Below are 20108 nucleotides of genomic sequence, written 5' to 3' on the forward strand. Positions count from 1 at the left end.
TGTGGTCCTATTTTAAGTTTAGGGTGTTTGTCCCAACTTCTCTATTATGATTTATTAGATACTGTCCAGTATTCTACTTTGAAGCAGAAACTGATTTTGCTTTTAATCATATGTATCAGACTGATGGATGAGTATCTTGCAATTGCAAGGCAAGCTGTTAAAAATATACGATTATCATTTGCCACTCCTTATCACTGCAAATCAGGGCTATCACAACAGGGTGCCACCAAATAAATAGATTTGGGTGCCAAAGCTGATGGATTACTGGAGCCATCATCCATTCTCAACCCCTCCTTTCTGAATGTTGCATCTGTGAAAAACAAGTTTCCCTTCCTTGATAATAAGCAAAGGTTGTAAATAAGCTTATAAACTAGCTATCAGTGAAATGGTGGAATATCCATTCTAAGCAGTGAGATTTTATGTGAGATTTCATTGGAAAAATGGTCCATTGACCACTGGAAAATATGAGCTTGAGTATAGGGGGTGAAGGAAATTAGGGAGGGGCTGATCCCTTCAAAGTCCCTTCCCTTTCTACATGGATCTACTTGTTTTAATGAACAGTTTCTTCTTGTGACAAAGTTACCACAGCTTTGAAAACCCACAATGTAGTTTAAATACACACACACACACACACACTCTCTCTCTCTCTCTCTCTCTCTCTCTCTCTCTCTCTCCTTATCTTCCCCCCCCCTTTCATTCGTAACTGCAAATATACATGTTTTTGAGGACTATCCTAGGCATGCAACCACATCTATCTTCTTTATTCCTCGGAAAAATTAGGTCCAAAAGTCAAGCAACTAACTTTCAGAACAAATTTTGAAATTTGTTCATCAGAGACCACCAACTGTAATTGCCAACAATTCCAAATGAATATAAATATTTGAAAGTACGTCCTTGGATGTGATCTGGACCATAAACTAATAATAGCTGTATCTATCCAAACTCTGATCCCATATATGCATTTCTAATAAAAATTTGTACTTCCTAGCACATTAAAGCATAATTATTTTGAGTAGTGCTGCTAATTGTTGGTTAACGATTTAACAGAAAACATTTGTCTTTAAGCCCATGCTTTTAGAGGCATTGTATATTCTCAGTTACAATTTTATAGGTCCAGAGATTATCCTCCAGGGAACTATATATTGAATTATATAATGGGCATCAATTTAAACACACAACACACACATACACACAACCTATGACAGAAAATGTTGAATTGTTGGTGACGATAATAATTAGCTAACTACTGACTGGCTGGGTTGTGCGAAGAACGTCACAACAGTTCATCTAATTCCTATAAAACATCATTATTATGATGATCACTTTTAACAGATGTAGAAATAAAATAGGGGGTGCGAGAACATGGGGAAGGAGGAAGGAAATTTGCTAGAAAAGTTTATTGCATTATATGAAGGAAATCTATAAAGATTATATGCAGTAAAATTACTCAGGGATACTTATTATTTTCATAGCAGCCATATTAACATTATAGAATATAAGAATTATGCCCTAATAAGTTTTAAAAAGTGAGAGGGGAAGAGAGTACAGGGGTTTAAGGTCTTGCCTTGCATGCAGTTTAGCATGGTGTTTCCCCATATGGTATTCCAGAAGTAAGACTTCAGCACTGTCAAGTATAAATCCCAGAACAACAACAACAAAAAAAAGTGGGAATGACCAATAACCACAAATAAGAGAAAATTAGCCTATTTCCTGGTAGATTTAGTAACAATTTGTTACTACTATACATTTCCCCTTTTCTTAAATCTGCTTATGAGATACAGTATGATACAAAAGAGGATTTTAAAGCATGAAGTTCCAAACAGATGCATCATTAATAAGGATGGATCAGCTTTCCGAAGAAAACTTGGCCCACAGCGAAGTGCTTGAATCTTTTAAAGATCTAGCCTCAATGCACTCTTTGGAGCAACAATCCTATTTTCTTTGCATCATCAAGTTCTGAAAATGTATTTTTCATTTGTCATGTCATCAGTTAGAAAAGGTGAAGATGTGTATACATTTTGGTTTTCAATTCTCCCATTAAATCAACTTTTCACCGCTTCAGTTTCCAAATGCTCCAAAAGAGGTATGGATTGACATTTCTGCCAAAGGACAATTTTTTGCTCTGTAGTTTTTCCGAGAGTTAATAGAAAAATCTCTACCACTAATCTTTTCAATTCACCTCGAGGGAATTACAAACTAGCAACAAAAACTGCAAAGGTTGTGCTAAAATGTAATATTTTTAAATTACTTGAGTCAAAAAAGCAGAAAAAAATTTTTTCTAAAATGAGCATTATTTTTTCTCTTCTTTCTTTTTGTTTTTTAAAGGAGGCCTGGAGGTCAGATTTAAATTTACTTTGCAATAAACCCTAAAGCTAAGAAAACTGGGCACTGCCAACTCTAACCCCACTAGATCCCTAAAGAAATGGACTCTGTACAATCTTCAATGTAGGCTTGGAATACCACCAACATAAGTTCATTGAACCTTATAACAACCTATGAGGTATTTATATACACTTCCTATGTCAGCAAAAAAAAAAAAAAAAAAAAAAAAAAAAAAGCCCAGGATGTATATAGCTTAATGCCATAGAGAACCTGCAAAAAGTAATTCAAAGACTATCCATATTATGAAAAAAAAAAAAGTACCTGTTCTTAAGGATTTAAAGGTCCAAAACAAAATAAGAACAAAACAAACTCTCCCAAACTCCAAAACATCATGGAAACTCAAACTTGTGCCTATTAGTGAGGTAACTAAACAGATTATTACCATGGAATATTATGCAGCTATTAAAAATGCAACTTTGGTCATTTTGTGTTGACTAGGATATATTTCTAAAAATACAAGTTAGAGAAAATATAAATGGTCTTCTAATATTTCATCATTATTATTTCATCTTTATGCTACCAAAATAAAAAAGTATTACCTTGGTCATTAATTTAAAATAGCATCTAATAATTTACTACTTCTCACTAAATCTCCAGGATGGATCTTGGAAGGCAAATGGATCACAGACTGCAATGGGAGGGAAAAAAGAATAAAAGTTCTTAAAATTAGGATGGGGAGAGAAGAGACATTGGAAATGAACCGGAAGGACACTGGAAGGAAAAGAACATTCTGTGGGAGGGTATGGTATTGTTATGCACAATATCCTATCATTATATGTATTGAAAATCATGTGCTTACAATAAAATAACATTTCAATTCCTTCAAAGTTCTTAGCGTTAAGAATTAATAATAATAATAATACCAGAAAAAAAAAGAGGCCGTAGATATAGCATGAAGGTAGAGAGTTTGCCTTGCATGCAGAAAGATGGTGGTTTGAATCTCGGCATCCCATGTGATCCCGAGTCTGCCAGGAGTGATTTCTGAGCGTAGAGCCAGAAGTAACCCCTGAGCGCTGCCCGGTGTGACCCCCAAAAAAACCAAACAAACAAAATAAAAGAATAATAATACCAGGACCTCATTTTGCAAAGTACAGTTCAGTAGCATGTGAATTCAGAGATCAAACAGCCTCTGGATTTTTTAATGGTTGGGTGGGGAGAAGGGAGATTTGGGACATTGGTGATGGGAATGTTGCACTGGTGATGGGTGGTGTTCTCTACATGACTGAAACCCAAATACAATCATGTATGTAATAAAGTTGGTTAAATAAAAAAAAACATGGTACATCTACACAATGGAATAATATGTAGCTGTTAGAAAAAAAATAAAGTCATAAAATTTTTTTATAAATAAAAAAGTTTGATGTCTCTATAGTAGAGCTATTGTCTCAAACAAGTATGAGACCTCAGATGGCATTGAGTCAAACTTATTTTGATATTCCAATACCCAGAGCATGGAGCATCAAACAGACCCCCAGTAGATAGTAGTGTTCCTCATGATGAGGATGATGGTGATGGTGAAGTTCTTCAAAGCCCTGCTGTCACAGTGACACCTTTCAAAATAAAGCTAGGGGACTTCGCTCTTCACTGGGAAACAGAAACCAAATAAATCAGGACAGAGTGTCTAGGATCCACTCATTGAAAAGAGCTCCCAAGTCAACGGAACTGGTCCAATCCCAACATCTCAATTGCAAAGGCTTCAGAAATAGCCCCTGCCCACACCCAGTACACCAGACCCAAACCACAAATGACACTCTAGTGATAGCTGAGCCTCTCTTCTTGTCAATGGACCCTGATGTCTGAGAGAGGTATAGAGCAGAGCCAATGATGGGATTTTCTTCTTCATCTTGACATCTTTTATGTTGCAGCAACTTGCTCACGCAAAGAGCAGAGCTGGTTAATTGTGAGCAGGACCAAATGAGCTGTAATGGAGGTGTTAGGAATGAGAATCAGTGAAGCCTGATGCGGAAAACAGCAGCATCTGGGTGTGCAGCTTGCAAAGTAATGAGTCTGCGACGCCTGGCTTTGATCACTTCATCTTGTTCAGCAGCTCCGCTGGGGAGCTAGGGTGGGAAGTGCTGATCTCTTTGCTGCCACCTGCACCAGCACCCAAGACTGACAGTCAAAGATCAGGCCTGGGCCCTGTCTCTCTTTCTCCTCCTTGCCAGCACACCTTTTTCTTAGAACCAAAGGTTCTAGAGTTGCCACTGTCTCCAAAGCAGGTGGAACCATCTTCTATCATTAGGAAGTGTCATGTCTGAGTATGCTTTCAGTAACTGGCCTTTCATTTTTCATCCTGAAAGCAGAAACAGTGCGGTCTTCATTAAAAATCACCTTCCTACACTAGGCTGAACGTGCCACTCATGAGGACAGCAGTGTGGTTGTGCTCTGGCTGGTGGACTGGACCTTAGATGGATCTGCCTCAGAAACAGGTCTTTACATCATCTCAGAAGCACCAGAGTACAAAGTAAAGAGCAAGTGGCAACACATGAGAAGGAAAATCCTATTGAAAAAAAGCTTTTCTTTTCTTGTGTTAATACTATTACTGGCAAAGAGCTGAGCTCTTTGTGCGGGTAAAGATCCCTACAAAGCATGTTGAACACACTGAGGAGGAGGTCTGTGTCCTTCATAAAGAAACACAAAGCCAGATGTATCACAACATCGTCTTTGCTGCCAGCTTCATCCAGAAAGCTGGAGTAAGGTGACTTGTGAAAGGAGCCAAGAGCAAGAACTCCCGGTAATGAGCGCATCCATCAATTTTCAAGGGATGTGGCTGATTACCAGCATTCGACAGCAGAACTCACCAAAGGCACGTGGCAATTTCGCTGTTGGCTACTGAAGGCAAAGCACATGAGACAGCAAGCAAGGCAGCCATGTGAGCAGGTGGGGCTGCCTGGCAACACTCAAGCATGGGACCATGTGTGCTTGCATTTCAACATGCAAGGAAGGGCCAAGCCGCATGCTTTTACAAGTTTGTGAGCATTTTGCCAGGATTCAACACACAGTCTGAACAAACTGCTGCCTTAGATCATTACTGTAAGAAGTACCAGTGTCATCAAATAATTGTTTCATTCATAAGAAATAAGTTCTTGTCGCATAAGAAAGCTTTCACAAAATACAGAATAAGATTTGGAGTGTGGTATACAGTGTTAGAGCACATGCTTTCCATCTATCTATAAGGCCCTACATATATATGATTCCTGGCATATATTCTTGGCATGATTTCCATGGCCCCAAAACCCACAGTACTCTTGGGTGCCCCTCTCCAATTAAAAAAACAAAGCAACAGTAAAAAATAACAAAGCCATAACCTAGGTAACAAAACCTAATCTAAGCTAGGAAGGAGCAGAGGACATCAGGCAAACATAATTTAATAAGGAAAAAAGACTAATCCATAAGAAAATATATTAAATAAAGCAAGATTTATTTCTAGAGCAATAATATAGGCTGAATGAACAGCCCCCACTTTGAGGAAAGGGCTTCAAATTCTAATGAAAACATATACTCAGTGAGAGAAATATAAATCCGAAGTTTCTTAAGGTGATTAAATTGAAGTCTATTTCACCCAGGAAAAATTATAGTTAGGTTCGTATTACCAATATCTTGAGCACATTTTTTTTTCAAAATTAAAATCAATCAAGAGAAATGTAGGGTTAAAAATGGTTTAATTAACAGTTTGATTTCTATTTTTAATTGCTAGATAGTACTCTACTGTACGGCTAGATCACAACTCCATCATCACTACTTCATGACCAAGTGGGCTCTTTCTACATTTGGACCATGATAAAAGACCCATTGTAAGCAAGTGTGTAAGATTCCTTTATGGACAAAGCTTAATTTATCTTGGATAAATACTTGGACTGAAATTATAGAGTCACAGAACAAGTTTATGTTTAGATTTAGAAGAACTTGTCAACATTTTTCAATATGGTTTTGAAAAAGCCACTTTAAAAAGTAGGTCATTTTGGGGCCGGGTAGGTGGCGCTGGAGGTAAGGTGTCTGCCTTGCAAGTGCTAGCCAAGGAAGGACCGCGGTTCGATCCCCCGGCGTCCCATATGGTCCCCCCAAGCCAGGGGCGATTTCTGAGCACATAGCCAGGAGTAACCCCTGAGCGTCAAGCGGGTGTGGCCCAAAAACCAAAAAAAAAAAAAAGTAGGTCATTTTAAACCTCTATTGGTATCACAACCCCACTTTGCTATTGCAAAGCAAAATTGTTCTGGTTTATCCACAACCTTCCAGACAAAAATATTGTTAGGGGCCGGAGCTGTGGCTAAAGTGGTAGGGCATTTGCCTTGCACACGCAAACCTAGGATGGACCACGGTTTGATCCCCTGAAGTCTCATATGGTCCCCCAAGCCAGGAGCGATTTCTGAGTGAATAGCCAGGAGTAACCCCTGACCTTCACTGGGTGTGTCCTCCCAAATAAGAAATATTGTTAGTATATTTGATTGCCATCTTAATGACTATCTTAAGATGAGCAGAACCTTTAATAATAAAATATCCAACTTATCAATTTTTATATTGTTTGCTTACTGCTTAAGAAAACTTTTAAAAGGCAGATATAGGAGTCCTTGATAGCCTTAAAAATAAAAGATAATATGGTACTTTATATTCAAATGAGCTTAAATATTATAAATTCTGATTTCAGTTTTATTACTTTAGTCTTTATCTCAGTTATCTAGGAATGGACATACATTTACATCTCAGTTAATTATCTGAGAGCACAGAGACTTGATAGCTTTTGGAAAAGGCTTGCCAAACTGAAAAAATACAGATGGCCACAATATAGTGGGGCCTATTTAACATCTCAGAGATTTCACCCAGAGTTGCCATTTTTATGTGCTCATAACTTCTTTGATACAATTAAAACAAATTTTTTTTTTTACCACAGGTTTAAGAATGAAGATGGTTAATTGTAAATTTGACACAAGTATAGAATGAAAAAGCTGCCTTGAAGAAGTCTTCCTGGACACTTTTAAGAAGGTGGCAGGTCAGTCAGGCAATAATTAACTCTAATTGGCCCTCCTACAAGCTTCACTGCTCTCTACCTGTAGCTGAGTGGCACTCAAAAAGCAAACTAATTTCTTCCTGTCTTTGAAAACATGAAAGGAAAATCAAAGAAATCATTTCCAACTGGATCCTTTAAAAAGTAAATGAACTCAGCTTGGAATCAGCATAAGGGAAAAACTTCCTATACCCTCGTAGTAATACCTATATGGACCATGAGCTGTTCAGATAATTACTCAAATGAGCTGGGATCAATAAACAAATTTCAAAATACTATGCACCTTAAAACTAAAGATGCTCTCAATTTAAAATATTATGATATAAGGAAAGAAATAAGCCATCATTTTGGCAGAATCTTCCATTTATCTAACTGTGTGCAATTAATATTTCATATAACTATGTAGGGTATGCTAGATTCATAATGGATTGTATTGATTAAGAAAGAAAGTTCAATGCTAATGCTCCTGTGGAGCAAAACAGAAACATTTGTTATCTTGTATGGAACAAATTACAGATTCAGGAGTTTACAGCCACAAAGCTATGAATTACAATCAAATTGGTTTAGATAATTTACATGTAATACATAAACAGATTATATTTAAGTAAAGGTATCTGTGGAGTCACCCACACAGAGCCTAACTGCTGCTAACCTTGGGGATGGGGAGAGCATTCCAGACCATGGATTTTTGGAAGGATGTGGTTGACCTGATGTGTCTTCAGTGGCTGTGTCAGCATTTCACATGTGACATTATAAAGTGACATGGAAGTTTGAGAGAGATGAAACCCCTGGTCTCTAAGGCGGTGGCAGATGTTCATTTGATGGCTGCAGTTTGTTTATTATTATATTGTGTGTGAAAAAAGGTAGTGGTGGGTTTGGTCCCTTCCCTCCATCCTGCCCCTTTCTGTAGACATCTCTGGATTGAAATGAAACCTGTGTGGAATATATGTGAATGTGACACTGATAGACACCTAATCCCACATGGTGTGAATGGTATTTCTTGTCATGTCCTTATATTAGCTTAGAGAAAAGTATGGGGACAACCAGAAAAAACAGAAGAACCCCCATTTATCATGCTATAAAGAAGAGAGGGGCAAGAACATTGATGACCCGAAGGCTCTTTACAAATCTAACCTGTCTGACATGTCATAGGAATTCATGTCAAATACTAATACCAAAATATGGCTTATGTTCCTGAAACTAACTTGTGTTTGTGTTTGTAGGGGTAGGGTGGGGGACAGAGTGAGCAAAATAGTGTCACTGGTTTGAGAAATGGGGCAGGACGTAGGGGCTCTTCCCTCTAAATCCCCTTGAGAACTTGCTAAAGGCACTGCCAACTCTCTAGAACATGCCTAAAATGGCAGTCGATGTCTTAGAAAAGGGAGAACCAACCATATGAGACCTTTTTTTTCTTTTTAAGCTGAGGATCTATGACAACTTTCTTTTCTTCTCTTTTCTTTTCTTTTTTCTTTTTTTTTTTTTTTTTTTTTTGAGACTTTTAAACTGCCTCAGCTGGAATGCCCTACTGGCAGTTTCCAATTTACATTTTACAGATGGAGGAGACAAGTCAAAAATGTAATGAATAACCTGTCTGAGGATTTGGGTTCAAAACAAAGCAGACTATGATTCAGCCAAATATGTATTTTTCATTCACTTCATATTCAAAGTAGATTTTCAAGCTGATAAACACTAATTTCCAAAGCTAGACCTAAAATTCCTCCCCTAATTACACGCAAACTCAAAGAGGGTACATGAAATACTGAAACAAAAAAAACCAACAAAAAACCCTAAACTTCTAAAATACGTGAGTGGAACTAGGCTTATGCATGAAGGGTACAGGTAAATTATCCAGAAATGGTCCTGTTGATGACTAGTTCTCCTACTGTATAATCAAGATGTTACTTGGCTCAAGGAACCCCAGGGAATAAAATGTCACCACTGCAGCTGCTGTATTTCCTGCTCACAGCCCCTCAAATTAAAAAAAGGGGGAAGAAGGCCCAATATAAATGCAGAATTTAATTAGTTAGTAAAAGCCTAAATCCTTGCCCGAAGCTCTGTTCTTCCTGTAATATCACATTCTTTTCTTCTTGTGTAAACTTTTCATTACGAAGGAGACATCTTTATAATACAATAATTCTGGTTATAATGTAACTGCTGGTAACATAACTCCTGCATTAGGAAAGGCAGCATGTTCAAGTAATGTTGTTTTAATACAATTTGTGTTCAGCAGAAACCAAGTCAACTTGGTCATTTAGAATTTGATCGATGTGAATTAGTGTCTGACTGAGAAAAACCATTTGATCATTTAGAAACTGATCAATGAGAATTTGAGATAAAACATTTATCATGTACATTTGGTATATCATATCCATGCACACAGTACAAAAGTAGGTTATAAGTAGACATCAATAAGTGTTAGTGTTAGAGAACATATGCAGGGTACCTGTCAGCTGCAGACACAAATAAATACATGTGTGGCAGCATATAATTTTAATCCTTCTGATAAACTGAGTTATTCAATCAGGCAGCTGGAATCAGGCAGGGGAAAAAAATTGCGAGAGCTCAACTTTGCAAAAACCAGAAAGAAAAGCACAGCAAAATTAATAGCTTAAAGTTTGGAAATAAGTTTTAATTAAAAGTTTAAGCAGAAAGGTAGCATAAATTTACTTGGCCAAATTTCTAAAAGAGTTCTATGACTATTAATCAGAGTAAACTTTGTACCTACAGGACAATTAGTTCTATTAATCTAATATATCCAAATTGAAGTCACATTGACATCCAAGCATATTGGCTCATGCATCTAACAGAATTATGAATTTGCCAGTCAAAACCTTATTTAATTATTTTACAGCCAATTAAACAGGATCTTTAAACATGTTGCCTCAAACATCCAGGATCCACACATGTAATTATACAGAGCATGAAAAGCATCTTGCCACACTCAGCTTCACAAATTCATTCGGAGCATGGTTATTGAAATTACATACCCCAAAGAGAAACCAAACACAGCATCACCAGTCATGGGGAAACTCTACTAAGACCAAGGACATTTAAAAGTGAGGGGAATTTACATGGAAAGAAGCTTCTGAATATGTTGTAATACTTGCAAAACCCATTTGATCTGTTAGAATTTTACACAGCACTCTTGGATACTTCCAAATTATCCAAACTTCTTCCATTGGGTAGCTAATCTCTTAATGGGTTCGAAGGAAAACTCTAAGGCTTCTTCCATGAACCTGAATTTGTAAGTCAGGTTTCAACAACTCAGTTCGAGGATAAAAGAGAAAACCCCTTCTAAAGTCTGGCACACAAAGGAGTATTATGAGTATTCATACATGATTTCAGACTCATACTATTTCACAACTGCTTCATGATTCAAAAAGTGTGAAGCCAAGCTTGAGAGTTTTCTTTCATGAAAGCATTCCAAAAATATCCCAATAGATCTATGGCTCTTCCATACATATATATATGTTTTTTCTTTTATAAAAAGAACACACTGGCCACTTCATTATTTGCAGAAGAGTGCGAGAATGCAATGTCAATGATCTTTTAAGAGTATTTTTCATTTGTTGCATGTTACATTGTTCTTTAGGGGATTCATATTGCCTTTAAGACATTTGCCTTACATTTTGCACGTTATTTGTTTTCTGTGTTGTGAAAATAAATATCATATGTATGTTAACATGCTGGTATCAAGATTTCCTTTGCAGTATGTGCAGTGTGACAGACCTGATTGGAGAGATCCAGTTCTCCATCTTTTCAGTCTGGGATCTGATTCTAAAGCTGATTTTGAGCAGCATAGCTACTGGTGCTCTGTGTTCAGGGATCATTCCTGGTAGGTCTGGGGATCCACATGGGGTGCTAGAGATCAAAGGTGGGTTAACTATATATAAGGCAATTGGCCTCCTGCTGTATTATTGCTCTGCTTTCCTGTATTCCTATTTAAGAAGTTTAATATTGGGGCCGGAGAGAGAAGAGAATTTTATGGAAGATAGAGACCTTTTAGACTGGCTAGCTTACTATCTGATCAGATGCATGTTCTTCTCTGCACCAAGTTTTTTTTTTCCCCAAATGATCAGCATTTTTTTTTCCTTTCAATTTATTTTACTAGGCATTATCCCCTTGAGTTCCTTACAATGGCTGGAAATGGCAAAATTTCACTTTATTTACAGTAAATAGCCAAGTAATATTCCATCATGTATATCTTCTTAATCTAATCATCCATCAATGGACACATAGCTTGTTTCTGTCTCTAAGTTATTATGAATAATGCTGCAACATTGAGGGCATAGAACTCTCCAAAGCAATTTCATATTTCTCAGACAGGAATATTCCCACTCTCTGCCAAGTGGAGTGCTGGATCGCCACCTGGCATTCCTGCCTTTCTCTGAGTAGACTACATTCTATTTTTTTCTGGAATGGTGGTACCAATTTATGATTTTATGTAAAAAAAAAAAGTAAAGGTATTGTGTGGGAAAGGATGTCATAGTGAAATAAAAATCACACATTTCTCACTAGGTAAATGTATTTTAATAACTTCCTGTTTATTATGGATGTAATTATCCTTTCATGTAGAACTAATTTTGACTTTTTTTTTTTTAAAGGATCCTTGTTTTAAAACTGTCCTGTTTTCCTCTGGGAATATTCAGTTCCATGGTCAGTAAGGCCTTGCTACATATTCAGAACTCAGGAAAGAAGCCCTTTGAATGAATAACATGAGACTAAAATAGGCGAAGAGAAGAGGGAAGGAATCCATTAATGGAAAGGGTTTTAGTGGTTTACTGCCAAAACTGTAAACTGAGGGGCTGAAGAGTGAGTTAATATTTAAGCATCCCTAAAATAATCCCATTAGCTAACCTGACAGGATGCAGCATGTGACTTTGGTGTTCATTTGAGCAACCTCAAAAAGCTCTCTCTTCTTTCTCTTGACAGTGATTTTGTGTGACCCCCCTAGCTGGTGTATACAATTGCCCTTGAAATTGCCATTTAAAAAGCTTCCATGCTGTATCCAAATGGACCCTTTCATCAGATAAAATTAACCAAATCCTCAAAGTCCTTTTGAGCTGGCTGCTAAGAGGGACTTGCTGAGCTTTGCGACCATGCCATGGGAAAGACTGAAATACTACTTTGCAAATAATCAAGGGTCTCATGAGGCTGAGAGGGACATGTTTCTAAAGGAGAGAGTAAACTTTCTTGAGGAATCTCTGTTCCTTCAGATGGTAAGTGTCTCCAACAGTCCAAACATCATTGCTTCCTTGGTGTGAAACTAATAAACTAACTGCAAATCAAAACACAAAACACTAGTAAGCTCAGTTTAGCAGCCAGCAGTTGGAGGGGAAAAATATGACACAAGGAATGTCACGTCTCTGAAAAACCAACCATTAAAATCCTATCATAATCTATAAAACCTGGTGTGTGGTTGGTTCTAGAGTTGGCAAACTCTAGTTGCAAAATATAAGGACAGAGCTCCAAAGATTTCACAATTCTGAGATGTCAGAACTGCAGATACCAGAAGTTCCTCCAAACCATACTCTAATCTCTCAGAATTCACTAAAAGTAGTGAATCAACATGGAATGGCTTCAAATAAAAATTTTATTTCTGCTGTCCTAAAATAAAAGTCTAGCAGTGGCTATTAAAGATGAAATTATAGTTACATGGGGGGAAGAATGGGGAAAAAGTACAAAGCAGATATACAATAAAGTGGTGACCAAAAACAAAATAAAAAGCCAAGTTTCCACTGTTCCTAGAACTAGTATGTTATCTCTTAGTGTACCAATAGGCACCAAGATCAGCTAAGAGAAAGTTCTCTCTTCTAGTCTCTCATTGTCCAATTAGCTACTTGAAGCTGAAGAAAGGACATGGCAGTTGGGCAAGACTTGCTTCAAAGGGAGGTTCTTTCTTTTTTGCATATAAACCAGATATCCTTGAATAAAATCCAGCTTCTACCAATGTACTAATCTCTAGTTTTGATTCTCCTTTGTGCCTTCTACCCAAGCATTAAGGCGTTGTGATTTCTACCAATTTACAGGCTCAAATTTTAACACTTAGTATGATAGGATGTGTTTTTACATTAAAAAAATAAAAGGGAAAAGAAGTTGGAATAGTTACTTCACCAAAGAAGAATAGGCACATAGAAAATTGCTCATCATCACATATAATCAGGGAGGGAAATACGAATCAAAACTGAAGAGACATCTTTTTGAACCTTTGAGATTAGCCTATTATCTAAAAGGTCAGAATCAAAAAGTGTTGGTAAAACGTGGAGAAGAAGCAATACTACTCATATATTATTGGCTAGAAGGAAAATTTGGTCCAGTCTCATGAAAAATAGTATAAAGGTTTCTCAAAGTTTCAGAAATAAACCAGATGATCCAACAATTCCACTCTAAACACACACACACAATAAAAAAACAACGCACCTAAATTCACTGTAGTGCTAGTCACATCAGACAAGATTTTGAAATACCTTAAATGCCCAATGCAAATTGAGTGGAGAAAGAGGTGGTTTATATATGAAATGGAATACTAGGAGAAATGATAAAAATCTTGCTTTTGGGGCCAGAACGATAGTGCAGTGGTAGGGCCTTGTATGTGGCTGACCCAGGATGGACCTTGATTCGATCCCCGGCGTCCCATATGGGCCCCAAGCCATGAGCGATTTCTGAGCGCATAGCCAGGAGTAACCCCTGAGCATCACCAGGGGTGGCCCCAAAATAAAACAAACCAAAAAAAGTACGTTTTTGAATAAAGCTTCTTTAAAGAAATGATTAAGTTAAAATGAATAATAATTTATAATAGAATTTCATCCAAATATGGCTGCCAACCATATGGTTTAGGACCAAAAATAGATTAGGGCAGAAAAGAAGGGCTAGATAGTATAGGGTTTAAGGTGCTTGTCTTGCATGCAGTTGACCTTGGTTCAATTTTTGGCACTGCATTTGGTCCTCTGAGCACCACAGGACTGATTCCCTAGCACCACCAGATGTCTGTCTCTTCCCTGTGTCCCATTTCCTGTTAAGAAAAGATCAGAACACACAGAAGATCATGTGAAGAAACAGGGAAACTTATCAACATGCCAAGGAGAGACACTCCAGAAGAAACCCAACCTGATAATTTCCAGAATGGTCATATAAACTTATTTATTCATATAGATGGTATATGGTTATGTTATGAGTTACATTATGGCAACTCTGGCAAACTCATATGCAAAATCAGTCATTGATTCAAGTCTACCCTTTAGATCAGATATTTGTATCTGTTTCCTTTTCACTTATAGGAAAAAAACCCTTCAATCTGGTACTTCTGGTTCTTATTTTTTAATATCTCCAAGCAAACTTTGCATACAGTATTAGGTTAATATGTCCAAAGGAATGAAGAAATCAGGGTTCTTACCTGGTTGAATATCTTGCACTTACATCTTGCTAAATGAAGATCAAACTTTTTGGTCTACCAGTCAAGGACCTTACACCTTCCCGACTTGCCCTAGTTAGTCACCAACTAGAATTGAGTGTTCTGGTCAAATACCTTTTCTTTCCACCTTTTCAAAACTCTTCTAAAAACATCTCAACTAAAATCTTTTATTTATCACAATTTCACAGATCAATTTCTCTTAGATAGAATCATCCTCCTTTTGATTTATCTTATGTTTATCTGTATGTGACACCATCTTCGATAAAAATATGCCCAGGTCAATAGTTTGAACTTCTAGAGATAAACAGGTTTTAAGCTTGAGATTTAAACTACAACCACAGAACTTTGAAATGTGCCTGTCAAGATGGCCTAAGGTAGCATGCAGGAGGGAGCATGGGAACACAGGTAGAAGGAAGTCAGCACTGGTGGTGGGGTTGATTTAGAAATCTTGTATGCTTAAAAACCAACTATCAATAACTTTGTAAATCGTAGTTCTTTAAATTAAATAACATTTTTTTTTTTGGTAAAGCTGTTGCTTTTGGGGCCAGACATACAGCACAACAGGTAAGGTACTTGCCTAAAATGTAGCCAACTCATGATTCCCTCAGCACAGAGCTCAGAATAAGCCCTGAGCATAGCCTCATTTGGTGTGACCCCCAAATAAAACAATAAACAACAACAAAGGTTACATTATCATAAAGAAAACAGAAGAGAATGTAACTTAGAAAGGCATTTTTAGAGCACATATTAAAATCTATATCCAATTCTATATCTGAATTCTTAAGATGGCACAGTAACCTTTAGGTGTGAGATTTGTGGCACAATCTTAGAAAGTTTATATCCATAGCATTAAAAGAGATAACTCATTAAAAAAAAAAGTGAGGGCTTTGTCTGCTTAAAAATACCTTAAACTCTCTTTACAAAAACATCTTTAAATAATTCAAATGCTAATATCAATGTCTATCAACACAAGACTTGTACTATAATAGGACGTAATAACACTATCACTTAAGAGTTTAATCATTTTTATCAAAGGCATATAAACACACACGTAAGGAAGGGGGTCAGAGCCCCATGCAATCTTTAAACTAAACCTGTCACAACATCTATTTCTGCTTCACTAATTTGCCCATGTGTTCCTAACATAGACTACACAATAGAATTGTTTATATACTCAGGGAAATTCTGAATGATGTCTTCTTACCCAGTGTTAAGTGCTGGCAGCAAAGAGAAACCACAGGGTTATGGGTTACAAACACTTTGATCCATTAATTACGGAACATTCATTTAAACATTCCAAGGATAACATGGGTAGTAATTTAACATCACCTCCATAGTCAAGAGCAAGGTAAAGTCTGTGATTTAAATGCTTGCAGGTATGTATGAAAAAATAAAAAACAACTTAAACATGAAAAAGGCGGGGACCCAAATTTGGACAGGCCCATCATTTTCTACAGAAAAGTGAACAGTTTTCATGTCTACTGGGTGAGCCATAGCAATTTAATAGCACCTTCATAGTAAATGGAATCCTACCTTCTATATCATTCCAAATGAAAATTCTATTTTCACTGCTTTCAATATCTCTTTAGTTAAAACAAACAAAAATTAGATACTGCCCACAAGTATTCATTGACTATCTCTTCCATTCATCTAAATTCAAATGGTTCAAACACTCAAGCACACCACCACGTACTCCAGAGAGCCCCTTCAACTACCTTCTGCTCAAAAAAGCAATACAAATGCACCTTTAACTTGTGAGGAATAGAAAAGAATTAAAATACATAAAAAACTTACTTGAACTTTCCTTCCACCTCTTCAGCAGCCTTCTGATACTGCTCAGTGGTGACTTTGTAGAACTCTGAGTTCTGTGAACAAAGATTGACAGCACAGGTTTCACTAACCAAGAGGACAAAATGTGTGCAGTACTTAAAATTTCAAAAATACAGAAAGCTTTGCTTCAGCCACTCAGGCAGAGGAACAAAGATATCATACATACCCACCAGAGAAATCAATAAAAATACCTGCAGGGTCTTCATTTAAGTAACAGTGCAGTTGCATGCAGATTGACTTAGCAAACTTTCTTAGTTATTTCATCCTCCTGAGAAAACCTCTAACTTATTTTTGAAAGATTACATCTCCCACACTTAAAAGCAAGATCAAAGGTTATTTGAGATTGAATAATGAAATTCTCACATATCACCTTTACCTATGATTCCATATCTAGAATAGTAGAGGATCATTTCCTTTTATACACTTTCCTCATGATGAATACTTAATGGAATAGAATGTGTTCTGTCACAACCATACACCTATCAGAGCATCAAATCTCACAAACTGATCATTAAGAATAAGGGGCTAGGGCTGGCCGACAGTATAGAAGTTATGTAAAGTGCTTGCCTTGCACATGGCTAAGCCGGGTTTCATTCCCAGTACTCCATTTGGTCCCCTGAACCCCACCAGGAAAGATCCCTTAATGCAGAGCCATGAATAAGTCCTGAGTACAGTTGGGTGTGGCTCCCAAATAAAATAAAGAATAAAACAAGAACAAGGGGCAAGATTTAGGTAAACTTTCTATTTAAAAATGTTTCTAATATCAGTGAATGAACTTATGAGCAAGATAAATCAAGTTGCAATAGCAAACTAATAACTTTCCTGGGACAGTAATATTGAAAATTATTCATTCTGGCTAGCTACTTTAAGAACCACCTTAATGCAGAGGGGGAACTAAAGGTGGCCTGAATGACTCCACAGAGCCTACAGACTCAATGAAATATCCTGCAAAATGCATTGTGACATAAAAGAACACAAAGCAGCACAACGGTCTATTGTGTGCCTTCCTTTCCTCATCACTCTGATTTCACAGGTAAGACTTGGGGTAGTTTATTTTTTAATAAATCATTGTTGGTTGGTGAGAAAATGAAATTGAAATCCTCTTCACACCAGTGACCCCTTTGCATTGAACAATCTGGGATGCCCAACGACCGTCACATCCAGGTTTGTTGGGTGTGGATAAAATCAATAGGTATGTGATTAGACAGCAGACACAGGGTGGCTGGAGCAATGGACAGGTCACCATTTGAGATGATGAATGGCTTTCTATCAAGCCAGAGTCCTCTACGATGCTAACATTTACTATAATCTTATTTGGGCTGCGATTTATCTTTCTTGCACCTGATCAATAAAGATGAACAGAACAGTTGTAAGGATCGATTGTAATTTTTTATCATTTTCAGGCAGAGAGGTACATTTCTGACATGAAGACAATATTCCAAGTGGACTGTTTCTGCATTTTTAAAAACTGCATCTTGAGTGATCAACCATACTAGTCTATCTGCTGAGAAGTTTTCCTTCATTGGTAGTCTCAGGTGATCAAAAAGCCATTTGTCTTTGTAGATATTTTAACCTTATGCTGTGTTACACCTTCCTATTAATTTCTTTTACCAGATCTTCTGCTCGAGAACAGATATGTACCAGCCAGGACAAGCTCTTTTGCAAGGTTTTAAATTTTCCCCCACACCTTCCTTAATAAAAAGGGCAGCAAAAATACAGTTACTAATCTACCATGAATGCTGATGAGAAACTCCCTCTATTACTAGAATATGTCAAGTAGGCATTATGTTCATTATGTTACTGTGTTATCCATTAAAATGCAGGCAAAGCAATAACGCCTTGATGAATATTTTAATTTAGTTTAAGCACTGAAACAGCTATGACTGGACAGTTATGGGGTGGTGGTAGAAAGCACTGAAAGAAACAAGTTGCTTATAAAGCATTGGGACATGGGAGCTCTTTGCCACGTTCTCTTATTTCTTAAAATGAGGTGGGGTCCACAGCTAACAAGACACAAGTCAAAAAAAAAGTGTCTTTCCCTCCAGAGTAGCTAACAAATACCAACCAAAAATTGAGCATGCATGAAGCATACATATATGTAAGGGGAGATATGTAGAAGTTGATTGAGCAAATATTTTACGTGTGTTCTCAAATGCAGAGCTCTTGATGAGGTCATAAGATTCAATAAAACTACCTTGTTTGCAGTATTGAGTCATGAAGTAATTTTAGATGGACAGATACAGGGTAAAAATGCTACAAGTTTCTTTTATATCTTTCACTCAGCTTCTCTCATGCCAACATCTTAGATAATGATCAAAATTAGAAGGCATGTGAAGTTACAGTCCATTACCAGTAGCTAGTAGGCAATAAATAAACCTTTATTTGGATTTTTCCAGTTTTTCTAGTGTAATCTTTCACTTATCTTTCACGTTGCCTTTGATTGTGAAATCCTTGAAAGACATGTATCAGAAATTTTGTAAGAGGAGGCCTTACATGGGCTTTTTCGGTGCCTTTTTTATGATTCTATTGCAATGTCATATTACTGAAATGAGCACAAGTGCCCTTGTCCAAGCATCCTACCTGGACCAAAGATTTCTTTTACTGGTAATGTTGACTTTATGTGGACCAATAAAGGTAAAGTACAGAGCTTTCCTCCACAGCACAATACCTTGCAAGAGACATTTTGAGGTAATGCAACTGTCTCTCCAAGTTTTGCCACTAGCATTTTTTGGTAGCCATTGGTGAGTCTTGATCTGAGCAAGAAAAGTGGGGGTCTATCACTGTGCTAAGTTTTCCATCATACCATTGCATGCTTTATCTTAACACTACAATGACTGTCTTCATTTATTCTTTGATTCAATAATAAAATTTATAGCCTCTTTGAAAAAAAGCTTCTAAATGTATTAATCTTCAATGACAGGGAAGTTATTTTTTTTTCAAGTATCAACTCCACAAAGCCTGATTAGGAAGTATAAACAGAAGAGGGAAACTAGAGAAAACCAGAGCTATAGACAGAGCTGAATTAAGCACAGCCATGAACCACGGCAGTCACTGTTGCTCCTGCCACAGGCCTGGTCTGCTACCAGAAGGTCAATTTTTATCATGAGAAAGAGGAAAATCCACTGTTGAGAGGGGGCCAGGCAATTGGAAGAAGTGGGAACAAGAGGAAAAGAGGTAGTGAGCAATTTCAGAGATGCCCTATAAAGTTTGCCTAAGCTTTGGATTCTGGGAATGAGTTCCAACTCCTGTCCTTCAGTATTGAGAGGCCTTGGGGAAATGGCTGGTAACTACCACTTTAGAGCCATCTACATAACATGCAGATTTCTGGCACATCCCTGGGATACTTGGGAGTAGGGTTGTCCAGGAAGCTGCAAGTTTAGTAAGAATCTTTGATGATTCTTAAGATGGAACAAGTTTGGGAATGACTTGGTGTCTAGGGGACAAACAAGGATAGATAGATAGTAGCACCTTCTTGCTTGCCTT

At 37.2% G+C, this 20108-nt stretch overlaps 1 protein-coding gene across 1 annotated transcript in view; it reads right to left on the reverse strand.

Annotated features, from left to right (window-relative positions):
• The window catches only part of CHCHD3 (coiled-coil-helix-coiled-coil-helix domain containing 3), a 333437-nt gene that overhangs the window by 35292 nt on the left and 278037 nt on the right, over positions 1 to 20108 (reverse strand). Inside the window, exon 6 of the mRNA XM_049775568.1 lies at positions 16590 to 16660. Coding sequence (XP_049631525.1) covers positions 16590 to 16660 — 71 coding nt within the window. The remainder of the gene's footprint in view (positions 1 to 16589; positions 16661 to 20108) is intronic.

The sequence above is a fragment of the Suncus etruscus genome, chromosome 1 (genome assembly GCF_024139225.1).
Source record: "Suncus etruscus isolate mSunEtr1 chromosome 1, mSunEtr1.pri.cur, whole genome shotgun sequence".
Lineage (NCBI taxonomy): Eukaryota > Metazoa > Chordata > Mammalia > Eulipotyphla > Soricidae > Suncus > Suncus etruscus.